The following is a 27,035-nucleotide window of genomic DNA, read 5'->3' on the forward strand; positions in this document are numbered from 1 at the left end:
AGCCTCTGCCTTCAGCTCAGGTCATGATCTCAGGGTCCTGGGATTGAGCCCTGCATCGGGCTCTCTGCTCACAGGGAGCCTGCTTCCTCCTCTCTCTGCCTGCCTCTCTGCCTACTTGTGATCTCTGTCAAATAAATAAATTTTTAAAAATAAATAAATAAATAAAATAAAATAAAATAAAGAAATTGAAGCCCAAAAAGATGAACTAACCTGCTTGAGGCCATATGCCTATTTCCAAAGCCCAGATTTACATTCAGTTGTATTCAGTCGTCTGACCCTAAAGCTGGCACGTAGCGCGACTCAGAAATGGACATAAACAAAATTTATTTCTGTTGCTAAAATCCCTCTTCATGTCTGAATGATTTTCCAGTATAATTAGACAGAAGATAATTTCATAGGGAGTATGCACCCATATAATGTTAGAAGTGATATTAGAGATCATTTATATAATTCTGTTCACTAGCAATAAAAAGCAGAGTTCCAAAGAAATAAGCTGCCTTCTCTGAGACCACAGTCAGGTCAGATGAGATGGAAACCAGCTTCCTGACTCCAAACTAGGGTTCATCACTTTGCTTTCTTCCTCCACTGGGTTGATCAATTTAATGCTACATGTCATGTTGCCCACCCTTCTGTTATCCTGATCTGCTGTCCCCAGAAAGTACTGACTGCATAAGCCGGAGGGTATCCATTCGCAGACCCACTTACCCCTGGCATCATCAACAAGCCCCATGCTGAATGTACTGTAGCTCGCAACGAAGAGATTATGTGGCATTTAAACATTTCCACTTCTTTAGGACAGTTACAGTCTTCACTGATAAGTTGCCATTAGATGCTGTCTCCCTACTCCCACAAGAAGTCGGCGGATGGAACACTGGATATAAGATGTGCAAGAACCAGGAACTGATCAGATTTTTGAGCACTTGCATTTCCGGACACTGGTCTACATGCTGAGCATGCAAACGTGACTACAGTTAGCAGGGGAGATTCGTATATACAGAAAAAAATCAACATAATACAATATAGCTGGTAGTATAAAAGTTTCACCAAGTACTCTGGGAGGACTGGAATGGGTACAATAGTTTGGGAGAAACAAGAAATGCTTCCTGGAAAAGAATTTCACATGACCCAAACCCAGAACTGTCTGATTTACATATTTCAAAATCCAGGATATCACTATATTGATTTATAAAGGAAATCACACCATAAATTTTATCTAGCTATCCCTGAGAACTCCTTCCTGTTGCTTAAGTTCACAGATCAAGCTGTAGATGAGACACTCATCTTGTCAATGAAAGAACAGAAAAAATTAAAATGGGATTTCCAACAGGAAAAGTAAATCAGTATACAGTATATACCAGTATATCGGGATCTTACTCCCCCTTCTCCTGTGCAAATTAAAAGGAAGGAAGGGAGGGAGGGAAGGAGGGAGGGGAAGGAACGCAAGAAGGAAGGAAGGAAGGAATAGAAACATCTGTAAATTCCTTTTTCAGTAGTTAGGGGGAGGTATAACTCACAGCCTCACAATTCCTGTAAAGGCTGCAGAGGAGGAAAGCAGCTAGGTCACAGGAAGCCATGGAGGAAGTGAGGAGAACAACAAGAAGAGTAATGCCCAGGCTTAGCAGCAGCACACTCCTCCCAGGAAAGAGCCTCATTCTGAATATAGAAAACAGCATGCCTTCTCTGGAAAGCACGCAGGGTCAGCAGGAAACTTCCTGGGCCTGATCTGGCTCAGGAGCACGGAGGAGACGGGTATCTTAAGGAATGGCACACCTCCAGCTTCCGCTGTGACAAAAGAAAGCCAGACAGAGTGCTGGTCCACTCTAGCAGGAAAATCTGGACAAGGCAGAAATTCCTGAACTCATCAGAGAACTGTAGTTGCAAGGGAATCACCCAGCCTGAAATCTAAGGAAAGACAAACACGTCCAGACAGACACAGCGCTGACTTGCCTGGAGCACAACTCAGAGGAGGACAAGCGATGTTCAGACGAGTACTAAAGGCCAAGTGTGAGCAGCACAAGGGCTCAAACCCTGGGAGCCAGAGACAAAAGGGAAGCTCATACTCGCTCGGTCTTCATGGCAAAGGTTCGCTGGGGCTTCAAGAAAAAGACAGGGCAGGGCGCCCTCAGTGGTGGGGTCTGCAGGAAGAACATGGCTGCCACAAGCAGAACAGGCAAAAAGCCACACCTGGTTCTTCTAGAACCAAAAGGCGCTAGCCACTGAGACAAGGCAGCAAACCCCGTCACTCCAGTAGCAGCAGTGGACTCCATAAGGGAAAAGGAAAAAACTCTCTTCTATTTGGGGACTATGAGAGGTCTCCGGTCTCTGGAGAGAAAAAAACACCCTTCTCAACCCAGGCTTACTGGCACCAAGCAGGCGGAAAGACCCTCTCTGAGGTCAAGGTGCATAGGAACGCTGGAAGCCGAGGGTGGAGCAAAAACACGGAAAAAACTTTCCAGCAATCACGCCTCCAAACTAAACACAAGACAACCCTACAGGAATTTAAGCCGTGACTGCACTGAAGACAATCATAGCAACTACATCCAGGCTCAGTTCAAATCTTGCCTAGAAAGACTCCGTATTTCACACTAACTGCATAGCAGAACAGGCATACCTATTTCCAGACATAAATGCTATTTCCCTCAGTCTCTACTGTACTACACACAAAGTTAGGTATTTAATAAAAATTTATGAGACATGCACACCTACAAACACTCACAAAGGAGAAAATAGCGCACTGTTCAGAAACAATGCAATCAACGGAACCAGACTCAGACATAATGCAGATGTAGGAGTGATCATAGAGGAATTTTACAATAACTATGATTAATATGTTAAAGGATCTAGTGTGATTTTAGTAGAGCTTTAGAGCAGTATCATAATTTGCTTTAATACACAGATTTATCAGACAGGAACCAAGTACAAAATAAATCCCTGCTGCTAGAGTAAGACATGACTCGTATTAAATAGAGCAGTATACTCTGCAATCATCCTACAGTCTCCAAAGATTGGCTATTTTCTATGCTCTGTAATTCTAATAAATGGGTTTGGTGGATACTATTTCCAAACATCTGGTAATACCAGTTCAAGATAATAAGCACAATAATAAAGAAAACAGTGTGATGAGTGCAAAGAGAAAGAGAATTGAAAGTATATTAATGACCACACTGTTTTACAAAAAAATTTTAAGAGACAGTTGTGACAGTCAGATTGTGGCTAATTGCCCTAATATAAAATGAAAAAACAAGGTCAATGCAACAACTCCAGGGACAAATACAAATTAAAAACAAGAGGCTTAATTCTTCCTGTTGACAATAAGAGATTCCTCTCCTTTCCTTTTTCTCACATTTACTCTAAGAAAATTTAGAATTCTAAGTACTTTCTCCTCTTTGAAATGACTTTATATCCTTTTGAAAACTAATTAAGCCTCGTTAGCTTCATTGCTTGAGGAATGCCTTTTCTCAAGGACCTGGGAAGCATCTCTGAAACGTACACTTCATGGGATCCAGCACCATCTCCCAGATTCTGTAGGACAGGCACCTAAGTCAGAGGCCGGGTTTCAAAAACTACCTCCCATCTTAAAGATAGGACAAGTTTGGTTTTCCTCTGAATAAAGCCAATCAGCTAACACAGATGGTCTCCCCAATTCCCAAATGAATATAGAATGAACTGTGTGTGACAAATGGGGCTGAAGTCCCCTTACACAAGGACTAGTTAGTGTTTCTTGTTTCAGAATCCATCGTTATACATTACATCTGCTTGGATATGTAACGGGATGTGATTCCCTTTTGCCTTTGCAGTCTCTTAGCAAATTGCCCGTGATACACATCACATTCTGGTTTAATGCTTATTCAATAACAAAAGTGTCTTCTTTTTCTATTACCTCTGTCAAGAGAATTTCTGGGTTGGAAGAAGACTTTATTTTTAATTGTATTTCCCCAACACTTTCCACAATTATTAAGAGTATGCTTCATTCTACCAGAACCCTGCCACAGGACAGTAAAAGAAATGTGTGTGATAACAGATGCTGGCAAGGATGCGGAGAAAGGGGAACCTTCCTACACTGCTGGTGGGAATGCAAGCTGGTGCAACCACTCTGGAAAACAGCATGGAGGTCCCTCAAAAAGTTGAAAATACAGCTACCCTACAACCCAGCAATTGCACTACTGAGTATTTACCCTAAAGATACAAATGTAGTGATCCGAAGGGACACGTACACCCGAATGTTTATAGCAGCAATGTCTACAATAGCCAAACTATGGAAAGAACCTAGATGTCCATCAACAGATGAATGGATAAAGAAGATGTGGTATATATATATATATACACACAGACACACACACACACACACACACACACACACACACACACAAAATGGAATACTATGCAGCCATCAAAAGAAATGAAATCTTGCCATTTGTGATGACGTGGATGGAACTAGAGGGTATTATGCTTAGCAAAATAAGTCAAGTGGAAAAAGACAACTATCATATGATCTCCCTGATATGAGGAAGTAGAGATGTAACGTGGGGGTTTGGGGGGTAGGAAAAGAATAAATGAAACACGATGGGATCGGGAGGGAGACAAACCATAAGAGACTCTTAATCTCACAAAACAAACTCAGGGTTGCCCGGGGGGATGGGGGGTAGGGAGAGGATGTGGGGTTATGGACATTGGGGAGGGTATGTGCTATGGTGACTGCCGTGAAGTGTGTAAACCTAGTGATTCACAGACCTGTACCTCTGGGAATAATAATACATTGTATGTTAATTTAAAAAATTAAAAATTTAAAAAAAAAAGAAATGTGCGTGATAATTACAACTTCAAAGAAAGGAGGTTCTGTTTTACTCATTTTTAAAAGATAATTGACTGCTTAAAGCAAAAAACAACAGGAATCTATTGCTGGGTTTATAAGAAACAGAAAAATAGGGGCACCTAGGTGGTACAGTCGGATAAGCTTCCAACTGACTCTTGGGTTTCATCTCAAGTCCTGATCTCATGGTCCTGAGACTGAGTCCTGCCACAGGCTCCATGCCCTACAGGGAGTCTACTTGAGATTCTCTCTCTTCCTCTCCCTCTGCCCCTCTTGCTTATGTGCGTACTCTCTCTCTCTCTGAAATAAATCTTTAAAAAAAAAAGGATTTTAAAAAAAAGGATAAAAAAAGGGATTTTAAATTATAAGAAACCGAGAAATAAAATCTGTCCATACAATAGCAAAAGAGATGAGATGATAAAATGGAAGTACACTCTCTTGAAGCTGTCACATTAACAATTAAGTATACAGCATTTCCTGAAGACAGTCAGTGAAGGCTTAAATATGCATAGTATAGACTCTAAAGCAACCACCGGTAAGCCAATATTGGAGATAAAGCATAATACTAAATATTCTCAGTCAGAAAACGGAAACAACAAACAAGTAAGACAAGCAGAAAACAAATGGCAATATAGTAGATTTAAACCCAAATGCAACGATAGGTATAGCAAACACTAATGATCTAAATATTCTATTTAAAGGACAGAAATTGTCAGACTGTATAAAAGAGCAAGACCCAACGTAATAAAGAGTCCAGCTCCACTTCTGATATTTGACTGCTGACAGCATTCAAGGCCCAGGGCTCTCTCCCTCTGACCCACAGCTGCTGTTAGCTGGTGAGAAAGCGCTTGAGCTCCCTCCCTGGGCACCCGAAAGAAGTGTAAACAAAGCAAGCCCTGATGTGCAGGGACTCTCATCCAGGGCCAACTCCTAACCACAAGAAAAACACTCCTGGTACTGAAGCCTGGGACCATACCACCCTCTCCCCAGAAAGTCTCTTTATTTGAGTAATAAATCTTGGTGCGGGCCTGGTATTATCAGTCTCAATTTTTTTGGAGAAGAGTCCATTTTACCTCCATAAGATAATCACAACACCCCACTATATGATATCTATTAGGGGAAAAAAAAAACTTTAACTATAAGGACACATCTAGGATAAATGAAAGGATGGAAAAAAAAAAAAATACCACACCAACATTAGTCACAGGAAAGCCCGAGTGGTTATATTATTAATATCAGACAAATTAAACCTCTGGACAGGACCGTTATCAGGGAGGGGAGGTATTGGCATATAATGGATATATAGATTACTGGAAGAACAGAGGACCTAGAAACAGACCCACACATGGATATGTCACAAAGTTTCCAAGATAACTAATTATTGGGGTAAGGATAGCCTTTCCAAGAAATGATGCTGGAACAACTGAATGTCCACATTTAAAAAAAAAAAAAAAAAAGTGCCTTAACCCTTATTTGACAAAGACTTAATTCAAAATAAATCACATGTCTAAATGTAAAAGCTAATACCATAAAAGTTCTAGAAAAAAACACAAGTAGTCTCAGCAAATTTGAAATAGGCAAAGATTTCTTAAGTAAGACCAAAGTGAGGAGGGAGGAGACACTAAGAAGCCATAAAAGAAAAAGATGAAAAAGTAGTGAACTGGACTTCACCAAAATGTAACCCATCCCATTTTGGGGGCGCTGGTCTCTCCTCTCGCCCCGCCCCTCCGTGCCTGTCCAGGACAAGGTAGCGGAAGGCAGGCCAGCCAGAAGGCCCCAGGCCCTGTCCCCACAGGAAGCCTGGAGGCGGCATCGCATCCTGCACCACCTTCCCCACCCCGAGCACGCGCAGAGGCAAGCTGCAGCTACGCGGGCCGCTTGCACTGGTGTACCTGGGCTTCCGGGACTGCACGTGCCAACAGTTCGGGTCCCGTGGCTCCATCCCAAAGTGGCCATCAGGTCGGAATGCTCCATCCCTCCGCAGCCACTCGCTGGCGCCCTGGCAACAGCACTGGCCAGCAGCTCTGGGGCCGAGGCTGAGGTGGTCCTGCGCCTCCTGGAGATCACAGTGAAGTTCACTCACTACCAGAGGTTCCCCCAACCCCAAATCCAGAGGATTCTTTCATGGGATCATGGAGATTCTGTGGGAAAAAGGGTGGAAGGGGACAAGTCACCACGTCCCAGCGCAGCGGGGACATAAGCGCAAACTCCACGAGGCCCTGACCGTGGCTCTCGCGCTGCTCCCAGATCTCGCGTGAACATACCCCGGGATGCTCGGGACCGGATGCAGGGCATGGAAGCCTGGAGGTATGGGACCGCGCCTGCGCACTGTGAGGGAGAAAGAGCTCGAGGCATTCTCCAAGGGTAGTCACCCACGCTTGGACCAGGGCCGGGACCACATGGACGTGGCCGTCCTGTTGGTCATCTGTGATGAGGTGGAACTCAGGTAAGTGTGGAAGGCTGACTGAGCCCCAGAGGGTCTCTGCCGGGGCGGGGGGGGGTGCCGCTGGTGCTGCCCCCAGGCGCCTCTAGCCCAGCCCCTGCTGTCTTCTTGTGATTGCAGACCAGCCCCACCAAACAGCCCCCTTCCCCTATCCCTTGCACTGTGCGGTCTAGGTCAGTCACCTGTGGCCATCGAGTCCTGTTGTGCCATGTGTCCCCTGTGGTCTGACACCACCATTCTGTCCAGGTGTATGGCCAGGGGTAGGCGTCCCTCTGGCCTGTGCCTCATGAGCTGTGTGCCTCAGTGTGCGTTCTGTGTCACATGACCCTGTGCCTTGCTTCTTGGGGTGCCCGTGTGGCTTGGGTCTATGACCCAGCCCCAGCCCCATGCCTTCCACTCTGGGCAGCAGAGGCACCTGCCACAGCCTGTTACAGCTACCTCCAGGCCTCTGCCTAGCCTCATGGCATTCCAGGGGCTTGGTGCCCTAGCCCCCTCATCCCGCCACGAGCCTCAACTGACTCTCCTCTAGCACAGGATGGCACCCACCACTCTCAGGACCATCTCCCTAAGACAGAATGAACTGGATCCTGGGGGAAAGGGGACAGGGAAGAAAGAAAAGCATTCCATATATATGACATGGAACTTTTATTCAGAATATATTAAAAGCAATTAGAAGTCCATAATTGTAAAACAATATAATAAAAATGAGCAAAAGTTTGGACAGACACTGCAAAAGAAGATATCCACATGGCCAATATGCACATGAAAACATACCTGTCATCATTAGTCATAAGGGAAATGCATAAATTAAAACCACAATGAGATAATACCAACACACCTCTAGAATGTCTGTAATGAAGACTGACCACACCAACCCTTGGTGAGGATGCAGAACAACCAAAATGCTCATACGTTGCTGGTGGGAATGAAACACGAAGGACATTTTGGCAGTTTCTTAGGAACTTAAATATACACTTCTCATATGGCCCAGCAATTTCACTCCTACATGTCTAAATGAAAAGAACTGAAAACATATGTCTGTATAAAGATTTACACACACAAATTTGCTTAGTAGCATTATGCATATGGCCGAACACTGGAAGCAACACAAAAGCTCATCATTGGGTAAATGGATAAACAAAATGGGTTTAACCATAAAATGGAATACTCTCTGTCCATAAAAGGTAACAAACTACCAGTATCTCAGCAGCATTGATGAATCTCAAAAACACAGTGCTGGGGCGCCTGGGTGGCTCAGTGGTTGGGGCCTCTGCCTTCGGCTCGGGTCGTGATCCCGGGGTCCTGGGATCGAGTCCCGCATCCGGCTCTCCGCTCGGCGGGGAGCCAGCCTCCTCCTCCTCTCTCTCTCTGCCTGCATCTCTGCCTACTTGTGATCTGTCTGTCAAATAAATTAAAAAAAAAAAAATCTTAAAAAAAAAAAAATAACACAGTGCTGAGCCAAAGAAGCTAGGCACAAAAGAGGACATACTATATGAGTCCATTTGAATGAAACTCTAGAAAGGACAAATCTAACCTGAAGTGATTGAAGGCAGATCAGCAGCTGCCTGGGCTGGGAGTGTACAGGGGTGGTTGACTGGGAAGAACAAGAGAACCTATAGGGATGATGGAAATATTCTGCATCTTGGTTGTGGTGGTGTTTTCAGAGATAAACGTTTATAAAAACTCATGTTTTGTTCTTAAAATAGGTGAATTTTATTTTGTGTTAATTATATCTCATTAAAGTCAATTAACTATTAATTTTATTAAGTCTCTTCTGAATCCTCCTTACAGAAAAATCACAAATAACATATGTAGATACTCTTCCCTCCAGAAGATGAAGCCTAAATCCCACCACCACCTCCAAGAGAATAAGTGGAAGTTAGTGACTTATTTTCAAAGAGTATAGAATATGAAAAGGAAAAAATAACAACTTTATAGTGTAGAAACCTGACAAATTCTACCTTAACCAGGTGATCAAGGTTAACATTCCCAGTGATACCAGGTACATTGTCAGGTTCCCCCTCATATGCTGTGAAGAGAGGCACATCACCTTTGTGATATTCTTTCAAAAATCCTTGAACCCTAGTCTAATCTAATCAGGCAAGCCCCAACTACAAGATACCCATTGAAACTGTACCCCTCAAAACTGCCAAGGTCATAAAAAATGAGGAAATGATGAGAAACTGTCACAGATCAGAGGACACTAAGGAGATTATGACAAAAAAATACATTATTATATCCTGTGCTGGATTCTGGAACAGCTAATGGATTAATGAAAAATTTAATGGTAAAATCCAGGTAAATCCTGGAGTTCAGCTAATAGTAATTATGTTAGTTTTCTGTTACTTCATAATCAATTCAAAAATATATCCCCTCACAGATCTATGGATCGGAAGTCCTGGCACAGTGGGACTAAATCCTACCCTCAGGGGCTTACAAAACTGAAATCAGGGTATCAGCCAGGTCGTGCTCCTTTCTAGAGGCTCTGAGGAAGAATACATTTCTCTTGGGTTGTTGGCTAAATTTATCTGTTGCACTTGTAGGACTGGGTTTCCCATTTATGTACTGGCTGTGAGCTAGAGGTCATTCTAAGTTCCTAAACGCTCTCAGGGTCTTGCCGCATGGGACTCTCCATGTTCCAAGTTAGCAAGAGAATTTGTTCCTGTCAGATCCCTCAGATTTTGCCTCTGACATCCCTGTCTCTGAGCTCTAGACCAAGATTTTAAGGGTTCATATCATTAGACTAGGCACACCCTGATAATTTCCTTTTCCTAAAGTCAACTGGTATGGATTCTTTTTGTATTTATTTTACACATGGGGACATTGCAATAGAGGTTACATGACTTGCTCAAAGTCACACAGTTAATAAATGGTGGAGCTGGGAATCAAATTCAGGTAATCTGTCTCCTGAGTCCTCATTGGTAAGCACCGTCCTGGGGCACATGGGTGGCGTAATCAGTTAAGCATCTAACTCTGGGTTTTGGCTCAGGTTAGGTGGTAATCTCGGGTCGTGATCTCAGGTCATGAGATCAAGCCTGATGTCAGGCTCCCCACTGAGCATGGAGTCTCCTGAAGTTTCTCTCCCAATCCCTCTGCCCGTCCCTGCTCCACGCTGTCTCTCTCAAATAAGTAAATAAATCTTTAAGGATAAAAAAGAAGCATCTTCCCATTTGATCTCCCACAGTCCATGCATCCACAACATCAATCCAGTTCTTCAGACATCCTGCTATTCCCTGGGAAACAGCTTCCAAAGAAGGTAACATAGGCATTCGTTTACATTTGACCCAAATACTTCAGCAAACGTGATCCATCACCATGGAAGCCAAAAGGATATTGTCCTAAACCGCCTTTGCATAAGAGAATATTTGAAACTCTAGTTATCTTTGGTGTCTTTTTCCCTGTGCACAGAGCCCAGAGCTCATTCTGATAAGTTTGTGTTTATCTTTAAACACATTCTTATACTCAGAGTTTGATCAATTGCAATTATGTTTCCAATGGAATCTTACCAACTTACCTATTTTGAAGCAGATGTGAAATATCCAATTCATTCTGAGAACAAGAAACAAAGGATTCGCTTGAAAAAAATTCTTAAGTGGAACTTTTTTTTTTTTTTAAGATTTAACAGATTTTTCTCTTCTTATTTTCCATGTGATAATAGATGGTTTTCTATCTAGGCAAGAATATCAGCCAAAATTTCTATTCTTTTACAATATGTCAGCTGTGCTTTTGGCACTCCCACTATCTGCAGCAGGAGAAAATATTTTTAATCAACTCTCCAAAACAACTAGGACTTCAGGCATCCCCCAAAACATTGGTCCCAACTTCCCTGATATTTTTCAAATTTTTGTGTGAAAAGGTCGTAGATTCCTCAGGATTCTTCAGGTACCAAGTAACAAAACTCAGCTTTTTTTTTTTTCTTTTTTGGTGGAACTGTGAAAACAGAGTGGATCAAGTTATCTCCCCATAGATACATGATAGATAGGTAGGTAGGTGATAGATATCTCTATTTTTCAGATTACTTATTTTCAGTATTGATCTCATCCTCTCCTACTATATAAAGGAGAGCTTCCTACATCATGAGAATACTAGCATTTGACTTGGGCTAATACCTAGATTATCCTTTTCCAGCAAGTCACCCACAAGAGAACTTCTCTCCCCCATCTTTATATGAAGTCCCAGGCCACCTTCCCACCCCTAACACAGACTACTGTGGCTAAAAGGTGAGTTATAATTATTGGCTAAGCCTGGACCATGTTACCTTTCAAGGGCCTTTAGTACCATGGTTACTTGGTACTAATGGTTAGCAACCTTACCCAGATTGGCATCAGAGAGGACTTAATCAGCAGCTCCTCTGCTTTTGCCAAATAGGATGTTGCTCAACTGTGTCACTTGGCTATTCTTTCTCCCCAAGGTCGGCTGCTTGTAGACATGCCCAGCTCCATTGAGGACACTTGTAAAACCAAAAATCTTGAACACTTAGTCAAGGATGTGTGGAGTAGAAGAGGTCCCAGAACTTTAGCTGGTGGGAAAGCACCCATCAAGACCCTGAACCACAACTATCATTAGTGATACCTCTGTCATATCTGTTTCCCTATCAGCACACCCCTACTTGCATTTTGAGCCACTGTACTTCCTAAGGCTTTATTAAGTCATAACTTGGATAAAGCACCTCCTCTTTTTCTGCCTTGCCTTTTTTTTTTTTTTTAAGATTTTTCATTTATCTATTTGACAGAGATCACAAGTAGGCAGAGAGGCAGGTAGAGGGAGGAAGGGAAGAAGGCTCCCTGCTGAGCAGAGAGCCTGATGCGGGGCTCGATCCCAGCACCCTGGGATCATGACCTGAGCCGAAGGCAGAGGCCCTAACCCACTGAGCCACCCAGGCACCCCCTGCCTTGCCTTTTTAAATATACTTTGGTTCATTTAGTGGCCATCAAGTGGTGGTTGGAAGGAGCAGAGCTGGTTTAACCTTCTCATCCTAAGCCTTAGGAATCTGGTATCTGATCCCAAATGCTCAGAGATTTCATGAATATGGATTTCTCAGTTCTTCAACTGATACAGTTCTTCTGCATTAGAAAAAGGATCACTCAACAAAATGCCTATTAACACTCCACCTCCTTTTAAATTCCTTCAAACATCTTATATTCATGCTTCTTTTTATTCTTTATTTTATTTTTAGTAAAAATTATATATATTTAAGGTATACAACATAATTTGATATACAAATTAAGAAAATAATTCCATTCACTATAGCATCAAAAATTGTCTAAATAAATTCCATGAAAAAGGTGTGTACACTTGAATGTATCAAATATTGCTGAAAAGAGAGAAATTACTATATAAATGGAGAGACATTTCATGTTCATGGAGTGGGAAACTCAATATTGAGCAAATTGGTCTGTAAGTTTAATGCCATTCCTTCAAAATCCCAATAGCTTTTTAAATAATTTGATAAGCTGATTCAAATTTTATATGAAAATGCAGAAGACCTAGTATAATCAAAACAATTTTGAAGAGAACAAAGTAATTACACTCTCTGATTTCAAAATATATTAAAAATTGGCGCTGTCATGGCGGATTTGCTGAAGAAGACCACCGGCCTTGTGGGATTGGCTGTATGTGAGAGTCCACATGAGAGTCTAAGAATATTGTACTCAAAGATTCTTGGTGTTCTTGAGCAAATTCCTAAAAATGCAGCATATAGAAACTACACAGAACAGATTACAAATGAGAAGCTGAGTATGGTTAAAGCGGAACCAGATGTTAAGAAATTAGAAGACCAACTTCAGTGCAGCCAACTAGAAGAGGTTATTCTTCAGGCTGAAAATGAACTAAGTCTGGCAAGAAATATGTTACAGTGGAAACCATGGGAGACTTTAGTGGAAGAGCCTCCTGCCAACCAATGGAAATGGCCAATATAATCATCATTAAATGATTAGTGTGTTGATGGGAAATGGATGTAACTAAATGTTCTGTTATATTAAAAATGTTTCTATATTATTGACAACTTATAATCAAGAAAACTAAATATATATATATATATATATATATATATAAAATTGCAGTAATCAAGACATGGTGGTATTGTCATATCAGTAGGCATATAGTTCAATAGAATAAAATTGAGACCCCAGACCTAAAACCTTCTATTTATGGTTAATTGATTTTCATGAAGGTATTGAGACAATTCAGTACAGAAAGAATTGTCTTTTTAATAAAGGATACCATGATAATTACATATCTATAGTCAAAAAAATCATAACTTAGACCCTTACCTCAGCACATACACACACACACACACACAGTGGACCATGGATTTAAATGGAAGAGTGAAAGCTGTGAAACTTCTAGAAGAAAACAGGTGGAAATCTTTGTAAACTTGGATTAGGGAAAGAGTTCTTAAATATATCAAAAGCATTATCCTTCAAAGATAATATTAATATATTAGACTCTACTTGCATTTCAAAAGACACCATTAAACTATGAGATGCTATTTTATAATCAATAGGATAGCTAAAATTTTAGAAACAGGCTATACCAAGTATTGGCAAGGATAAGTAGAAATTGGTACCCTTATACATTGCTATTGGGTTGTAAAATGGTTGCAGCTACTCTGGAAAACAATTTGGCTGGTCCTCAAAATGACAAACATAAAGATACCTTATGACCCAGCAATCCCATTCCTTGGTATATACCTAAAAGAAATGGAAATATATGTCCACACAAAACTTGTATACAAAATGTTCATAGCAGCATTATTCATAATACCCAAAAAAGTAGAAATGATATAAATGTTGATCAGTTGATGAGTGAATAATTCATTCATTCATTCAACTGATTTATTTCAAAATCTGAAATATCCATGTTATAGAATATTGCTCAGCCATAAAAAGAGTGAAGTATTTATTCATGCTCTAACTTGAATGATCCTTGAAAACATTATACCGAGTGAAAGAAGCCAGGTGCAAAAAACTACATATTTTATTATCCCATTTATATGAAATGTCACAGAAAATTTTATAAAGACAGAAAACAAATCAGTAGTTGCCTGGCACTGGGGGTAGGAATAGGCATAAGAAAACTTTTTAGGATGATGTAAGTGTTCCAAAACTGAATGGTGGTGATAGATACACAACTGTAGAAATTTAAGACAAATCACTGATTTATGAATTTACAATTTACGGTAGGTAAATTATAGGTCACTAGAACTGTTAAGTAAGTCAGTAATGGGATCTTGTTAAAAACTGAAAAAATAAAAGTAGACGGACCCACAATAAGGAGCATTGGCAATAGACAGAGAACGTCTCAAACAGCATCATCAAGAAAATACTCTTGGGTGGTGCCCACAGCCCCCTTGCAAAATAATTGTAAGTGGGAAAAAAGGAAAGAAACCACTCTTCTAAAAGTCATTCCAGATATTTACTATCACTTTAAAAAGGAACCAGGTGGTGGGTATTAGAGAGGGCACAGATTGCATGGAGCACTGGGTGTGGTGCAAAAACAATGAATACTGTTACGCTGAAAAGAAATTTTAAAAAAAAGTGACAGGTACAAATAGTGATCAGCTACAATATTTATCTTCTCAAAATCACATTTGTTTCACAATATCAAAATGCTTCCACAACTGACAACAGATAAGATACTCTCCATAGAAGAGAGGGTGAAAATAATGGGAATCCTCTTTGTCTGATACACTGTTTTATTTTGTTCTGGCTTTAAGCTTTAATTTATGTTTTGCTAATGTGCTTCTAAATTCCATGCAGTTGGCCACACTATCTGCTGAGAAAGAAAAGAGTAACACATGAATTGAGTAAATTATTGTTTTATTTGTGTATTATGTCACACGATTAGAACTAGAGCGACTCCCAGAAACATTAGTCCATAGTCTTTACTGAAGAGTCTGTATCTCACCATCCATGCACAAAACTACAAGAGGTTGATTTACTTTCAGAAGAAATCAACCGGAAATTTCTAATGAGCCTTGATTTAACTCACTTGATACACAGCACAAACAGACATTTCACTTTTAAGGACAATTATAAACACAACACACCCTATTATAGTCATTAAATCACTGATTTTTTTATGGTAAGATTGGAATGCAAACAAGTAAAACAATTTATTTTTTTTATCATTTTTAATTTATTTTCAGCATAACAGTATTCATTGTTTTTGTACCACACCCAGTGCTCCATGCAGTCCGTGCCCTCTCTAATACCCACCACCTGGTTCCCCCAACCTCCCACCCCCCCACCTCTTCATACCCTTCAGATTGTTTTTCAGAGTCCATAGTCTCTCGTTGCTCACCTCCCCTTCCAATTTCCCCCAAATGCCTTCTCCTAACTCCCCATGACCTCCATGCTATTTGTTATGCTCCACAAATAAGTGAGACCATATGATAATTGACTCTCTCTGCTTGACTTATTTCACTCAGCATAATCTCTTCCAGTCCCATCCATGTTGCTACAAAAGTTGGGTATTCATCCTTTCTGATGGAGGCATAATACTGCATAGTGTATATGGACCACATCTTCCTTATCCATTCGTCCGTTGAAGGGCATCTTGGTTCTTTCCACAGTTTGGCGACCGTGGCCATTGCTGCTATAAACATTGGGGTACGGATGGCCCTTCTTTTCACTACATCTGTATCTTTGGGGTAAATACCCAGTAGTGCAATTGCAGGGTCATAGGGAAGTTCTATTTTTAATTTCTTGAGGAATCTCCACACTGTTCTCCAAACAGGCTGCACCAACTTGCATTCCCACCAACAGTGTAAGAGGGTTCCCCTTTCTCCACATCCCCTCCAACACATGTTGTTTCCTGTCTTGCTAATTTTGGCCATTCTAACTGGTGTAAGGTGGTATCTCAGTGTGGTTTTAATTTGAATCTCCCTGATGGCTAGTGATGATGAACATTTTTTCATGTGTCTGATAGCCATTTGTATGTCTTCATTGGAGAAGTGCCTGTTCATGTCTTCTGCCCATTTTTTGATATGATTATCTGTTGTGTGTGTTGAGTTTGAGGAGTTCTTTATAGATCCTGGATATCAATCTTTTGTCTGTACTGTCATTTGCAAATATCTTCTCCATTCCGTGGGTTGCCTCTTTGTTTTCTTGACTGTTTCTTTTGCTGTGCAGAAGCTTTTGATTTTGATGAAGTCCCAAAAGTTTATTTTGGCTTTTGTTTCCTTTGCCTTTGGAGACATATCTTGAAAGAAGTTGCTGTGGCTGATATCGAAGAGATTACTGCCTATGTTCTCCTCTAGGATTCTGATGGATTCCTGTCTCACGTTGAGATCTTTTATCCATTTTGAGTTTATCTTTGTGTATGGTGTAAGAGAATGGTCGAGTTTCATTCTTCTACATATAGCTACCCAGTTTTCCCAGCACCATTTATTGAAGAGACTGTCTTTTTTCCACTGTATATTTTTTCCTGTTTTGTTGAAGATTAATTGACCATAGAGTTAAAGCTTTCATACATATTGCCATTTTGCTGTCCCAAATTTTTCCAATGTATAATGCTACTAGAGATGTTTCACAGCAGCAGAACAGCATCTAGTATTATAATAATAGAGTGTCTATCATTTATTGAGTGCTTCCATGTACTGGACCCATTCTAAGTGATATCTTAGTCTAAGTTTAAATCAAAAAACTAAATCAAGAGGTTCAAGGTTAAAGGTCTTATGGATTTGGGATGATGATTATGTGTTGATGTAGGTTCATCCGGTTTAAAAGAAATTACCATTCTGATAAGTGATGTTGATGATGAGGGAAGCTATGTATGTGTAGGGCCAGGGGATACGTGGGAAATCTCTGTACCTTTCTCTCGACTTTGCTGTAAACCTAAAACTGCTCCAAAAAAAAAAATAAAATCTTTAAAAAGAAATTAATGGCCCAAGACAGAAATTCAGGAGGTCTAATAGCCTGCTGAACAGGATGCAAACTTTGCTGTATGTGCAAATGCAATTTTTCTAGGAAAAGGGTGCATAGAGATCAACCATTCCTCAGAAAGGTGGCTGATCTTTAGAATTCCCATATGACCTTAACTGTTCATTTTAGCTCATCCCCAAGTATTTTAATTCTGGTTGTTTCCAATAAACCTGATACCATCTAATGCTCCTTTTAGACATCCATGTATAGAGATATTTTCTGCTTGGCACTGCCAGACGCCAGCTCCCTATCAGAAGTCCTGTTTCCAGGCTTACCCAGAAACTAGCTTTGGGATTCAAAGCTTCAGGAAATGAAAGTAAGATTGGGGAGACACAAGGTTTTTACCTTATCCAGACCATCGATGTCATTGGGCAGCAACACAAACATGCTTAAGTCATTGTTTTTATATGGAATCCCCAGGATTTGGGCTTGTAAGTCCTCCAGGAAAGTGAAGCTAAAAGAATGGCACTGTGTCATCATTGGCACAGATTTGCTTGTACTCTGCAACAAAGTAACAGAGCATGCCATGTCAAAAGAGGCATAAGATGACCAAGTTAGCTCAGCAAAATAATTAGCTCAACAGAAAACAATGCTAAAGATCAGAGCCTCAGAGTCGCCTTTGCTATCTACCACATTTGCTCAATATGACTTTAGATTTTACATTCCATGTATAAACACAACACATAAATAAATAAAGGACCATACCTTATTCAGCCAAAATTCCTCCTCCTTGGTATTTTCTTTCTTAAACTCCTTGTCCCATTGCCCTTTAAAATAAACTATGTTCACCAGCACCAGCTTGGTGAAGCTGTTTACAGAACCATCTGGAAACAGGTCCTTGATTTTTTCTGGAAACCAACAACAACAAAAAAATTGGCCCATCTTCAAAACCACAAGTGCTATGCATGGCAGATATGATGCAGATGGACTTGACTCATCATTAAAAACTCAGCCAGGTCAGCACCTGAAGGCCTTGCCGACAACAGGTTTGCTGGCAGAATCGTAGGGAGGTTCTCACTTTGCCCATCTCCTATTTATCCCATTGGATAAATTGAGGTGTGATGGTTAAGAGTTCAAGCTCTGGGATCAGATTGCCTCTGTTAGCATCCAGTTTTGCCTTTTACAGTTTGAGGAATCTCAGACAAGTTATTTAAGCTCTCTGTGCCTCAGTTTCCAAACCTGTAAAACAGGAATAAAACCTGCCTCATAGAGTTATTGCAAGGAATAAATGACTTAATATGTGTAAAGCACTTATAGTTATCTGGCTCTTAAGAAGCATTCAGTAAGTGTTACCTGTTATTATTTTTACCCATTTGATATAGTTACCAGCCAAAACTTAGAGATTTATTCTATTACTGGAAAAAGGTGCTAATGTTTTTGTCCCTGGGATTAGCCTATTCCACACTAAATACTGCCTTCAATCAACCATTTGATAGGCCCTCTTTTTTCCTGCTCTTTCAAATTTTATTTCATTTTTTGGACTAAGTATAAAGACCCAAAAATGGACTGTGAAATAATAATGTCTTCCTAATAACTGGAATTTTTAAAAAATGTATTCTGAAACTCTAACACTAAAGTATCAGCTCTTGCTCCCTAAGGTCTATTTCCATATTAATGTCCCATCTGGTGTTTCTTAAGCATTTGCCTCATGCTAGGGGATAAAGAGGGAGGAAGAAGTGAAGGCTCTGTCAAGCTCTCTGTTGTGGATGAGGCTGAAAGTTGTTATCACCACTGCATAACGCTCAAGTGGAGATGAAGCCTGGGCAGCCCCAGCTACAGGTAGTAAAAGGCAAGTCTTGATGGGAAGAGACTGAAAGTTTCTCACTTGACAAAGAGAAAGGAAAAACCCTGTGACATTTCCACTTATGGACCCAGACTCAGAAAGGAAGGATCTGATATAAAGGAAAAGATGTGAACCCAACAGAGACAGGAGTCCAGTTTCAGGAGCCCCACAGATACCATGATCCACAACCTTGTGCAAATCATTCTCCACTATGTGTTTCCAAGAAGTTGGCTTTCTTTGGTCCCTCTCTGGTGCCCCTTAGCTCCCTCCCATTTGCTGAGACCATTCCACCATCTGTAGGGTCTTTTCCCATTCCTCGAGCCCAGTGCTGTCCTTCTAACTCTGAAAAATTTATCTCAAGTTTTCACCTCCCCAAATCTTGTACAGCCTGGCCCCACATGCAGTGTCAAGTTCAGGTCTTCTCTCAGAGCAGGTACTCAAGAAGTGTTTTATGTTGAATGACCGATCCATACTCTACCATTTGTTTGGCTTTCAACCCAGGAGTTAATCTTTTTTCGAGTTTCATCTGCTGCATTTACAAAATCAACAGGTTCCAGAGAGGCATGGTAATATTTTTCCACGTAATCTAAGTATTTCTTTAGGAGGAACAGAGAAAGAATACAAAGGTTGAAAATTCAATCTATATATTTCCTACATATCTAAATAAATGTGTTTCCACATTAAGATGACTAATATTGTTAGCAGGGAATTTGGGACCTGGGCAAATCACTTTGAGTACTTCCATACACGTTTTTTGCAGGTGCAATAGGGTTAAGGCAAAACTCAGAATTAGACTGCCAGAATTAAAAAGAAACTCCCAAAGAGTCTGGATGTCTGGAGAACAGGCAGGGGAACACACTCAGTGATATGGGCTAAACCAAGCCATCAGCTTAGGCAGTATGTCTTCAGGACCCACAGTCCTAAAAGGCCATTGGCCATTCATGAATACCACTCACAGATGTGGTGGACACAGCAAAACTTACTTGAAGGAAGAGGTATGTCTTTTCTCCAAATAGCTTGTTGGTTATTTTTAGTTCATAATCACTCGTGGGTTTGCATATCTCATCCAAAAACTCTTGGAACTGGTAATGTATTTCTTCTGTCTTGTCAATCTTGCCAATCTTCAAAATCAAAACAAAATATACATTATGTATACATACATATATATATATGTATATGTACATATGTATCTGTATACATATATATGTATAATGTGCTGTATTCTTACAATAAAATAGGCTTAAGAAAAGAAAATGTTATTAAGGAAATCCTAAGGAAGAGAAAATACATTTATAGTACTGTGTTACATTTATCCAAAGGAAATTCTCATCTAAGTGGACCTGTGCCATTCAACCCCATGTTATTCAAGGGTCAACTGTACATGAATATCAATGACTGGGGATTTCGAAGCCAGTGGGGTCAGGTCCCACTCTCTCTGTACAATTGTATGAGATTGGCCAATGCACACGGCTAAGTGGAATATATATTGGTATAATCCCATTGGCAAACAATTTGTTAATATTTAATGAAGTCAAACACACATAAACCATACCTTCCAGGTATATACTGTAGATGATTACTGTCCCATAGAAATACAATGCAAGGCACAAATGTGAACCATATATATAATCTTAGATTTTCCGTAACTACATTCTTAAAAGTAAAAAGAAACAGATGGAATCAAACTTAATATTATATTTTTTTCCAACCAAATCTATCTAAACATCATTTCAATGTAACTATAATACATAATTATATATTAATATATAAGTATTATATATTATTTCAACAAAAATAATATATAAAAATTAATAAAATATTTTACATCTGTTACATTAAAAAAATGTATATTTGGTCTCTTTCTCCAATTCCTAACAGAATTTTTAAGCCTTGTAATTTGCTGAGTGATAGGGGTACCTGGAGCATCTTTTGTTTTTAATATTTGCTCTTTGATCCCAGTTCCTGACACAGAACTCCTAAATCCCTTGGAATTTCCTGGTATAGGAGCATCTTTTGTTCTAATAAAACAACTCTTGGTAGGATCCTGAACAGCTTCAAGGGGTAATGTGGGGGGAGCTGGTCACCAGAAAAGACCAAACCATAATTACAAGCTTAGAATTTTCAGGCCCATCTCCCATCTTCCAGGAAAAGGAGAAGGGCTAGAGACAGAGCTAATAATTGATCATGCCTATATGATAAAGCTTTCATAAAAAGCCCTGAACTACAGTGTTTAACATTCATGTGTTGGGTGGAGGGGGTGATAACTCCAAAGTCTGCAGGGATAGAGCTCTTGCTCTTGGGACAATTTGAGACCTAACCCTATATAACTCTTCATCTGCCTGTTCATTTGTATCCTTTACAGTAAACTAGTGTTTCCCTGAGTTCTGTGGGCCATTATAGCAAATTATCAAACCTAAGTAGGGGGTAATGGGATCCTGTGATTTATAGCCAAGTTGGAGAGAAGTGTGGGTAATCTGGGAACTCACTTCCTTACAATTGGCATCTGAAGTAGGGCAAGTCTCATGGAATGGAGCCCTTAATGTTTGGGGTCTGGTCTGACTGCAGGCAGTTAATATCACAATTGTTTAATGTAAGGAGAAAAAAATACCCACATTTGGTGTCAGAAGTGTGAGTAGTAAAGCAGTTTTCCTTCAACAAATCTTAAAATCGTCAACATCTCCTACTAAGATCTTGAAATTCAGTTTTTAAAAGCAAAGCTCAGAATACTCTGAATTCATGTAATATAATCAAATGTACATCTGGCATATCTTTGGGCAGCTCATTCTACTCATCTGTTTTCTCATCTATTAAGAAAGAAGATTAGAGTGGATGGCCTACAAGACAGGCCCCAGTCCTAATATCCGTTCAGTCAGTAATTCTATTCTTTTTTGTACCTCTGTGGCTCACAGAAAATTCCTGAGGAATGGACAGAGTTGCTATGCAGAGCCATACAGTTTGTGACCTGCACAAAGCTGGAATTCAACCCTCCGCCCCATCACCAAGCCAGGAGTGGGCACCTATCCAATGGGGTGTTTGTTTTTCTAATTCCCATAAAGATTCTGTACAAGCTACTATACTTGAGAGGGAGAAGGCTCTGAAAACAACTGTGTTTCTTGATTGAGTGGACAGTGGAGCAGCTGTGTGACCCAATTCTGTTGCACAAATTTTGTGAGGAAGCCTGACTCTCCACATATGCCACTGAGTCAACCAGACAACCTGGCCATGTGGGACTGTGAAATGAACAGCTCATATTGCTGGGTGATTGGAGCTATGATTTTATGAGCATCTGGGATTGAGCTATGACTACTGTCAGGCAGATGTGCCCCTCCTGAGAGCTCTAACCATCTCCAGGTTCCAGCCCTGACCAATGAACTTCCCCACGTTTGAGCAGATTATCCTTTAGGTAAGGAATACCACATCCCTAGAGCTGGAAGAGACCCTAAGAAGTCAGTGGTCCTGTGCTAATATATTTTTAAAATAAAATATCAACAAGGGGACTTAAAATAAAAATGGAATGTAGTAATAGCATTGCCTATTACCACCGCCATCATTACTGGGTGAGTCACCAGTGTGTTCCAGACACTCCACTGGACACATCATGGAGGCTCAAAGAAAATAACTTGCCCAATGTAGCATGGCTATTAAGTCACTAGGTCAGGATTTGAACTCAAATCTGTTTAACTCTTAAACCCATTCACACTGCCACAGGGACTTTGCAGTCTATGAACACTTAACATCAGAGTGGTCAAGGTGCTTTAAAGTCTCCTCAAGGCACGTGGGTGGCTCAGTCGGTTGAGCATCTGACCCTTGGTTTCAGCTCGGGTCATGATCTCAGAATCCTGAGATCATGCCTCACATCACAGGCTCTTTCTCTCCCTCTCCCTCTCCCTCTGCCTCTCCACCAGTTCGTGCTCTCTCTCCCCCTCTCTAAATAAGAAAATCTTTTTTAAAAAGTCTCCCCTTAATATTAAGGGTGTATTATTGTAAAATACTAGAAACCCCACTTGGCTGCAGTGTTTGTAATTGCTTAAAAATAAGTATAAACTATTAGCTCTCCTACACATTTTCCCAGGGAGCCCACATCAATGAAGCAGCCATCCTGAAGGTTGCAACACCTGTCTCCTCACCATTTTTTCTTCGATTTTGACTCTTGAGCTCTCTGCGTCTTTTTCAGAGAAAAGCATCTGGAAGGGACAGAAAATAGTCTGGTTGTGGTCAGAACAGAGAAACCCTCACACAGAATTAGTAAAATGTTAAAGAAACGTCAGTGGTAAACAGGTCATATTTCTCTCCTTTGCAAAATCAAGCAAAGGTCTCAACCATTGATCTCGCCTACGGTGGTTTGGCCATTCATGTATTGATATTTGATGTGTCATTTATGGCCCAGTGGAGACTACGCAACTTCTTCCAATAGGTTCTGTTCTTCACACTCTATATTTAATTATGAGGTTAATGACTTTGAACAAGGCCACATCAATCCTCACTCAAAGGAATTTCAAGCACCAGAGAGCAGATGGCATGGCAGTATTTGGAGAAGGAGGAGGACTTTCCTGACAGATCTGAAATTGCTCTGTGTCTTCATATGCATTCTTGGTTTCCCAACCCCATTTCAAAGTAATGCTGGCTGGCTGCCTCCAGAGACCAGCCCGTGTGGGACAGCAGTGAGAGCCTCCCTACCTTCTGTAACTGGACCGCGGCAGCTTCTCGGGCCTCCAGGACGAGCATGCCAATGGCAGCTGAAATGCCCACAGGGGAAAAGAAGATGTTGCCATCTTGTATTTTATTCAGCTTTTGGAAGAGATTAAACCCAAACTGAGTGTATGCTGCACCAGGCGAATCCATGAAGATTCCAGCAAGATCTGGAACAACAACAGTCAAAAACCAAACAAGAACATCTCACTTATTTGAATTGCTTTATATCACAGGAGCCCTTCCTGCTTCTCTTCCCCTCCCTGCAGTGATTCAGAAAATAGAGATTTTCACCCTCCCAGGGAAAACACTGCAGTCGGCTTCTCCCCCCTCTCTCGGTCTTCTCTGAGCAGGAGACATGAATCAATCTGGCGGCATACAGTGTTCTGTTCTCATTTCCCCAGGCAGCAGGGTTAACGCCTAAATGGTTTCCTTCTCTCTCATCCTCTCCCAGAGCCTGCCTGTATCTGCCTGCCCACTACCTCCTCCTGTGCTAATCTTCCCCGGGTAGGCCCAGCCCTTGCCTATTCCTGTCTAGCTCTCCAGCTGCTGGCCCATGGCCAGACCAGGGGAAGGCCTAGGAATCCCTGCCGACCTCAGGTCTAAGCAGTGTTCTCCAATGCAGCCTTAAAATAATAAAGCCAATATTGGCTCCTCAATCTTTTCTATTTCTCAAGATTGAGATCTAGTGCAGAGAATGGCATGTTACATTCATTCTCTGAAACCCCAATCCCTAACTGCATGCAAACTTTACTCTGGACTGAATTTTCCCTGAGGAACAAAGATATAACTCTTTGCCATGGATTATTAAGTAGGAGCGAGAGTGTTTTCTTTTCTATACTTTTCTATATTGTTTCAGGCTTGTACCATGAGTTCATATTACTTTCATTATCTCACACAAAAAGAAACAATTTTGAAGAGCAATTAATATTTACCAAAATAAATAAAACACACTTTGGGGTGCCTGGGTGGCTCAGTGGGTTAAGCCTCTGCCTTTGGCTCCGGTCATGGTCTCAGGGTCCTGGGATTGAGCCCTGCATCGGGTTCTCTGCTTGGCAGGGTGCCTGCTTCCCCTAATCTCTCTTCCTGCCTCTTTGCCTACTTGTGATCTCTTTCTGTGTAAAATAAATAAATAAAATCTTTTTTAAAATAAATAAACAAATAAAACACACTTTATAATTTCTTCCCCACCAGCTATGTTATAAGTAGTTTACAAAGGCTTTCAGAAAAATCCTAAAACAAGAATGAGATTAATGCAGAATAAAATTTTTTGCAAGCTTAAATACTTTGAAGGGTTTTGGCCATCAAGGGCCCATCCCTGCTAAGGCATTCTACATCTGCTGTTAAAACCCCCAAGTTGCCTTGTGGGGATTCCTTGCAAGTTAACTGAGAAATAAAATGAATTAACTTACTGTCAAACAAGATGAAGATACACTGTCATGGCTGTGTAGGCTCTGCTTTAAATAAAACCAGCCCAAGGAAAACTATGCACAACAAAACTGCTTCTCTCAAATCAACAAACCTCAAGTGTTCTTAAAACACAGAAGTCTTCAATTAAAGCCAAAGAAAGAACTTACCTGATTTTTGAAGAGACAGAGGTGGCTGACAAGGAACCAGGAAACATATGTAACATGAGTTGTTGAGATCTTAAATTTATAGTGCTCTCTCTGCCTCTCCCTAGTCATTATCGTTGCCTTTCCAGTGAAACAACCTTTGATTTCTCAATGACGATTTCCCTAATAAAAATTAGGATACAAGGTTTTTGACAAAACTGAGGATTGGATTTCCTATTTCTTCCACTCGTAGCCATAAAGTTATGCACTTGTCAGCAATTGTTCTGGGAACTCAAAAAGGGTGCACCTTATGACGTAGAGGAATAGAGTGTAAATTCTTGAATTCCCTTATAAAGGATTTTGGAATTCCAAGCATAAAGAGATAAAAATCAACCAGACAGCAAAATAAGACTAAAAGCAGGAGCTCAACTCAGGACAAAATGGCCAAGTCAAGTGAATTTGGGGCCCAGGTGGAAAGACCATGAAAGGGCCTTCCTCCCCGGTGATCTTAGGGATCCTCTGGAAAAAATTGTTCAGAGCACTGGTTCTCCATCTTAGATACACATTAAAATCTCCTGGGAAACAAACAAACAAAAACAATGCCCAGACAACTTAAGTGAGCATTTTCTAGGGTGAGAATAAGACATTGGAATATTTATCACCCCAGGTGATTACGATGTGCAGCCAAGGTTGGAAACCACTGGTTTATAGCTTAACGAAGATCTGATTTAATGCATACTTTACTTACCGTGGGTGTACAAGGCTGGGTCCTGACAAGCCCAGTCTCTGCAATAAAGGTAACTTAGCAGTTGTATTATTAAGATATCAAATGAAAAGAAGAAAATGAAAGAAAGCTATCTTGCTAGAAAAGAACCAGAAAAATTAGTGAGAAATTTGGGGCAGGCAGTGACCACACACATATACACACCACCCACCACTCTTGTTCCCAAGCATTCTTTCCATGAATTATGAAATCCCTCATTTTAGTTGACTCAGTAAACATTTGCTGAGCGTCTACTATGTACCAAACACTGGTCTAAGGACCAATAATTCATAAACATCCAACAAGCTCCCTGATTTCAGGAAAACAACACTATTTAAAAAAATCAATAAATTACATCTCCAAATTCCAGTTATTTTCTGCTAATCCAGTGGCATCCCCATTGTCTCTACTAGTCTATTTAAGAAACAACGTTTCTACTAGGTATTTATCCAAAAGATACAAACATAGTGATTCAAAGGGACACAAGCAACCCAATGTTTATAGCAGCAATGTCCACAACTGCCAAAATATGGAAAAGAGCCCAGATATACATCTACAGATGAATAGATAAAGAAGAGGTGGTGTGTGTGTGTGTGTGTGTGTGTGTGTGTGTGTGTGTGTAGAGTTAGAGAGAGAGGGAGAGAGAGAATATTACTCAGCCATCAAAAAGAATGAAATCTTGCCATTTGCAATGATGTGGATGGAACTAGAGAGTATTATGCTAATCGAAATAGGTCAATCAGAGAGAGACAAATACCATATGATTTCACTCATGTGGAGAATTTAAGAAACAAAACAGCTAAACATAGGGGAAGGGAAAGAAAAATAAAACAAGAGGAAAACAGAGAGGGAGGCAAACCATAGAGACTCTTCACTACAGAGAACAAACAAAGGGGTCCTAGATGGGAGATTGGTGGGGGAATGTGATGGGCATTAAGAAGGGTGATGGGCATTAAGGAGGGCACCTGATGTAATGCACACTAGGTTTGTGTGTAACTAATGAGTCACTGAATTCTACCTCTGAAACTGTATGTTAATACACTGTATGTTAATTAAATTGAATTGACA

The 27,035-nt window shown here is 40.6% G+C and overlaps 2 protein-coding genes across 5 annotated transcripts in view; one reads left to right on the forward strand and one right to left on the reverse strand.

Annotated features, from left to right (window-relative positions):
• The window catches only part of LOC111154236 (serpin B11-like), a 103,259-nt gene extending 77,923 nt beyond the window's left edge, over positions 1-25,336 (reverse strand). Inside the window, exons 1-7 of one of the 3 annotated variants that reach the window (XM_022513715.1) lie at positions 25,229-25,336; positions 23,640-23,821; positions 23,090-23,146; positions 19,946-20,074; positions 19,441-19,558; positions 17,885-18,027; positions 17,525-17,680 (exon numbers count right to left, since the gene is read on the reverse strand). In XM_022513715.1, the coding sequence (XP_022369423.1) occupies positions 17,525-17,680; positions 17,885-18,027; positions 19,441-19,558; positions 19,946-20,074; positions 23,090-23,146; positions 23,640-23,804 (768 nt within the window). In that variant the 5' untranslated portion in view covers positions 23,805-23,821; positions 25,229-25,336. Of the gene's footprint in view, positions 1-17,524; positions 17,681-17,884; positions 18,028-19,440; positions 19,559-19,945; positions 20,075-23,077; positions 23,147-23,639; positions 23,822-25,228 lie in introns of those variants that run through there. The other 2 variants (XM_022513718.1, XM_022513716.1) reach the window with 2 other exon arrangements.
• On the forward strand, positions 12,816-13,237 carry LOC111154239 (NADH dehydrogenase [ubiquinone] 1 alpha subcomplex subunit 5-like). Of its 2 annotated transcripts, XM_022513722.1 has the most exons (2): positions 12,821-12,887; positions 13,002-13,207. In XM_022513722.1, the coding sequence occupies exons 1-2, from the start codon at positions 12,821-12,823 to the stop codon at positions 13,169-13,171; spliced, it is 237 nt and encodes a 78-aa protein (XP_022369430.1). In that variant the 3' UTR covers positions 13,172-13,207. The 2 variants fall into 2 exon arrangements, with proteins under 2 accessions (XP_022369429.1, XP_022369430.1); XM_022513721.1 differs by having other exon boundaries at positions 12,816-13,237.
• Positions 25,337-27,035: the final 1,699 nt, after the last annotated feature.

This window comes from Enhydra lutris, unplaced genomic scaffold (assembly GCF_002288905.1).
Source record: "Enhydra lutris kenyoni isolate GAN:26980312 unplaced genomic scaffold, ASM228890v2 scaffoldscaffold36, whole genome shotgun sequence".
Classification (NCBI taxonomy): domain Eukaryota; kingdom Metazoa; phylum Chordata; class Mammalia; order Carnivora; family Mustelidae; genus Enhydra; species Enhydra lutris.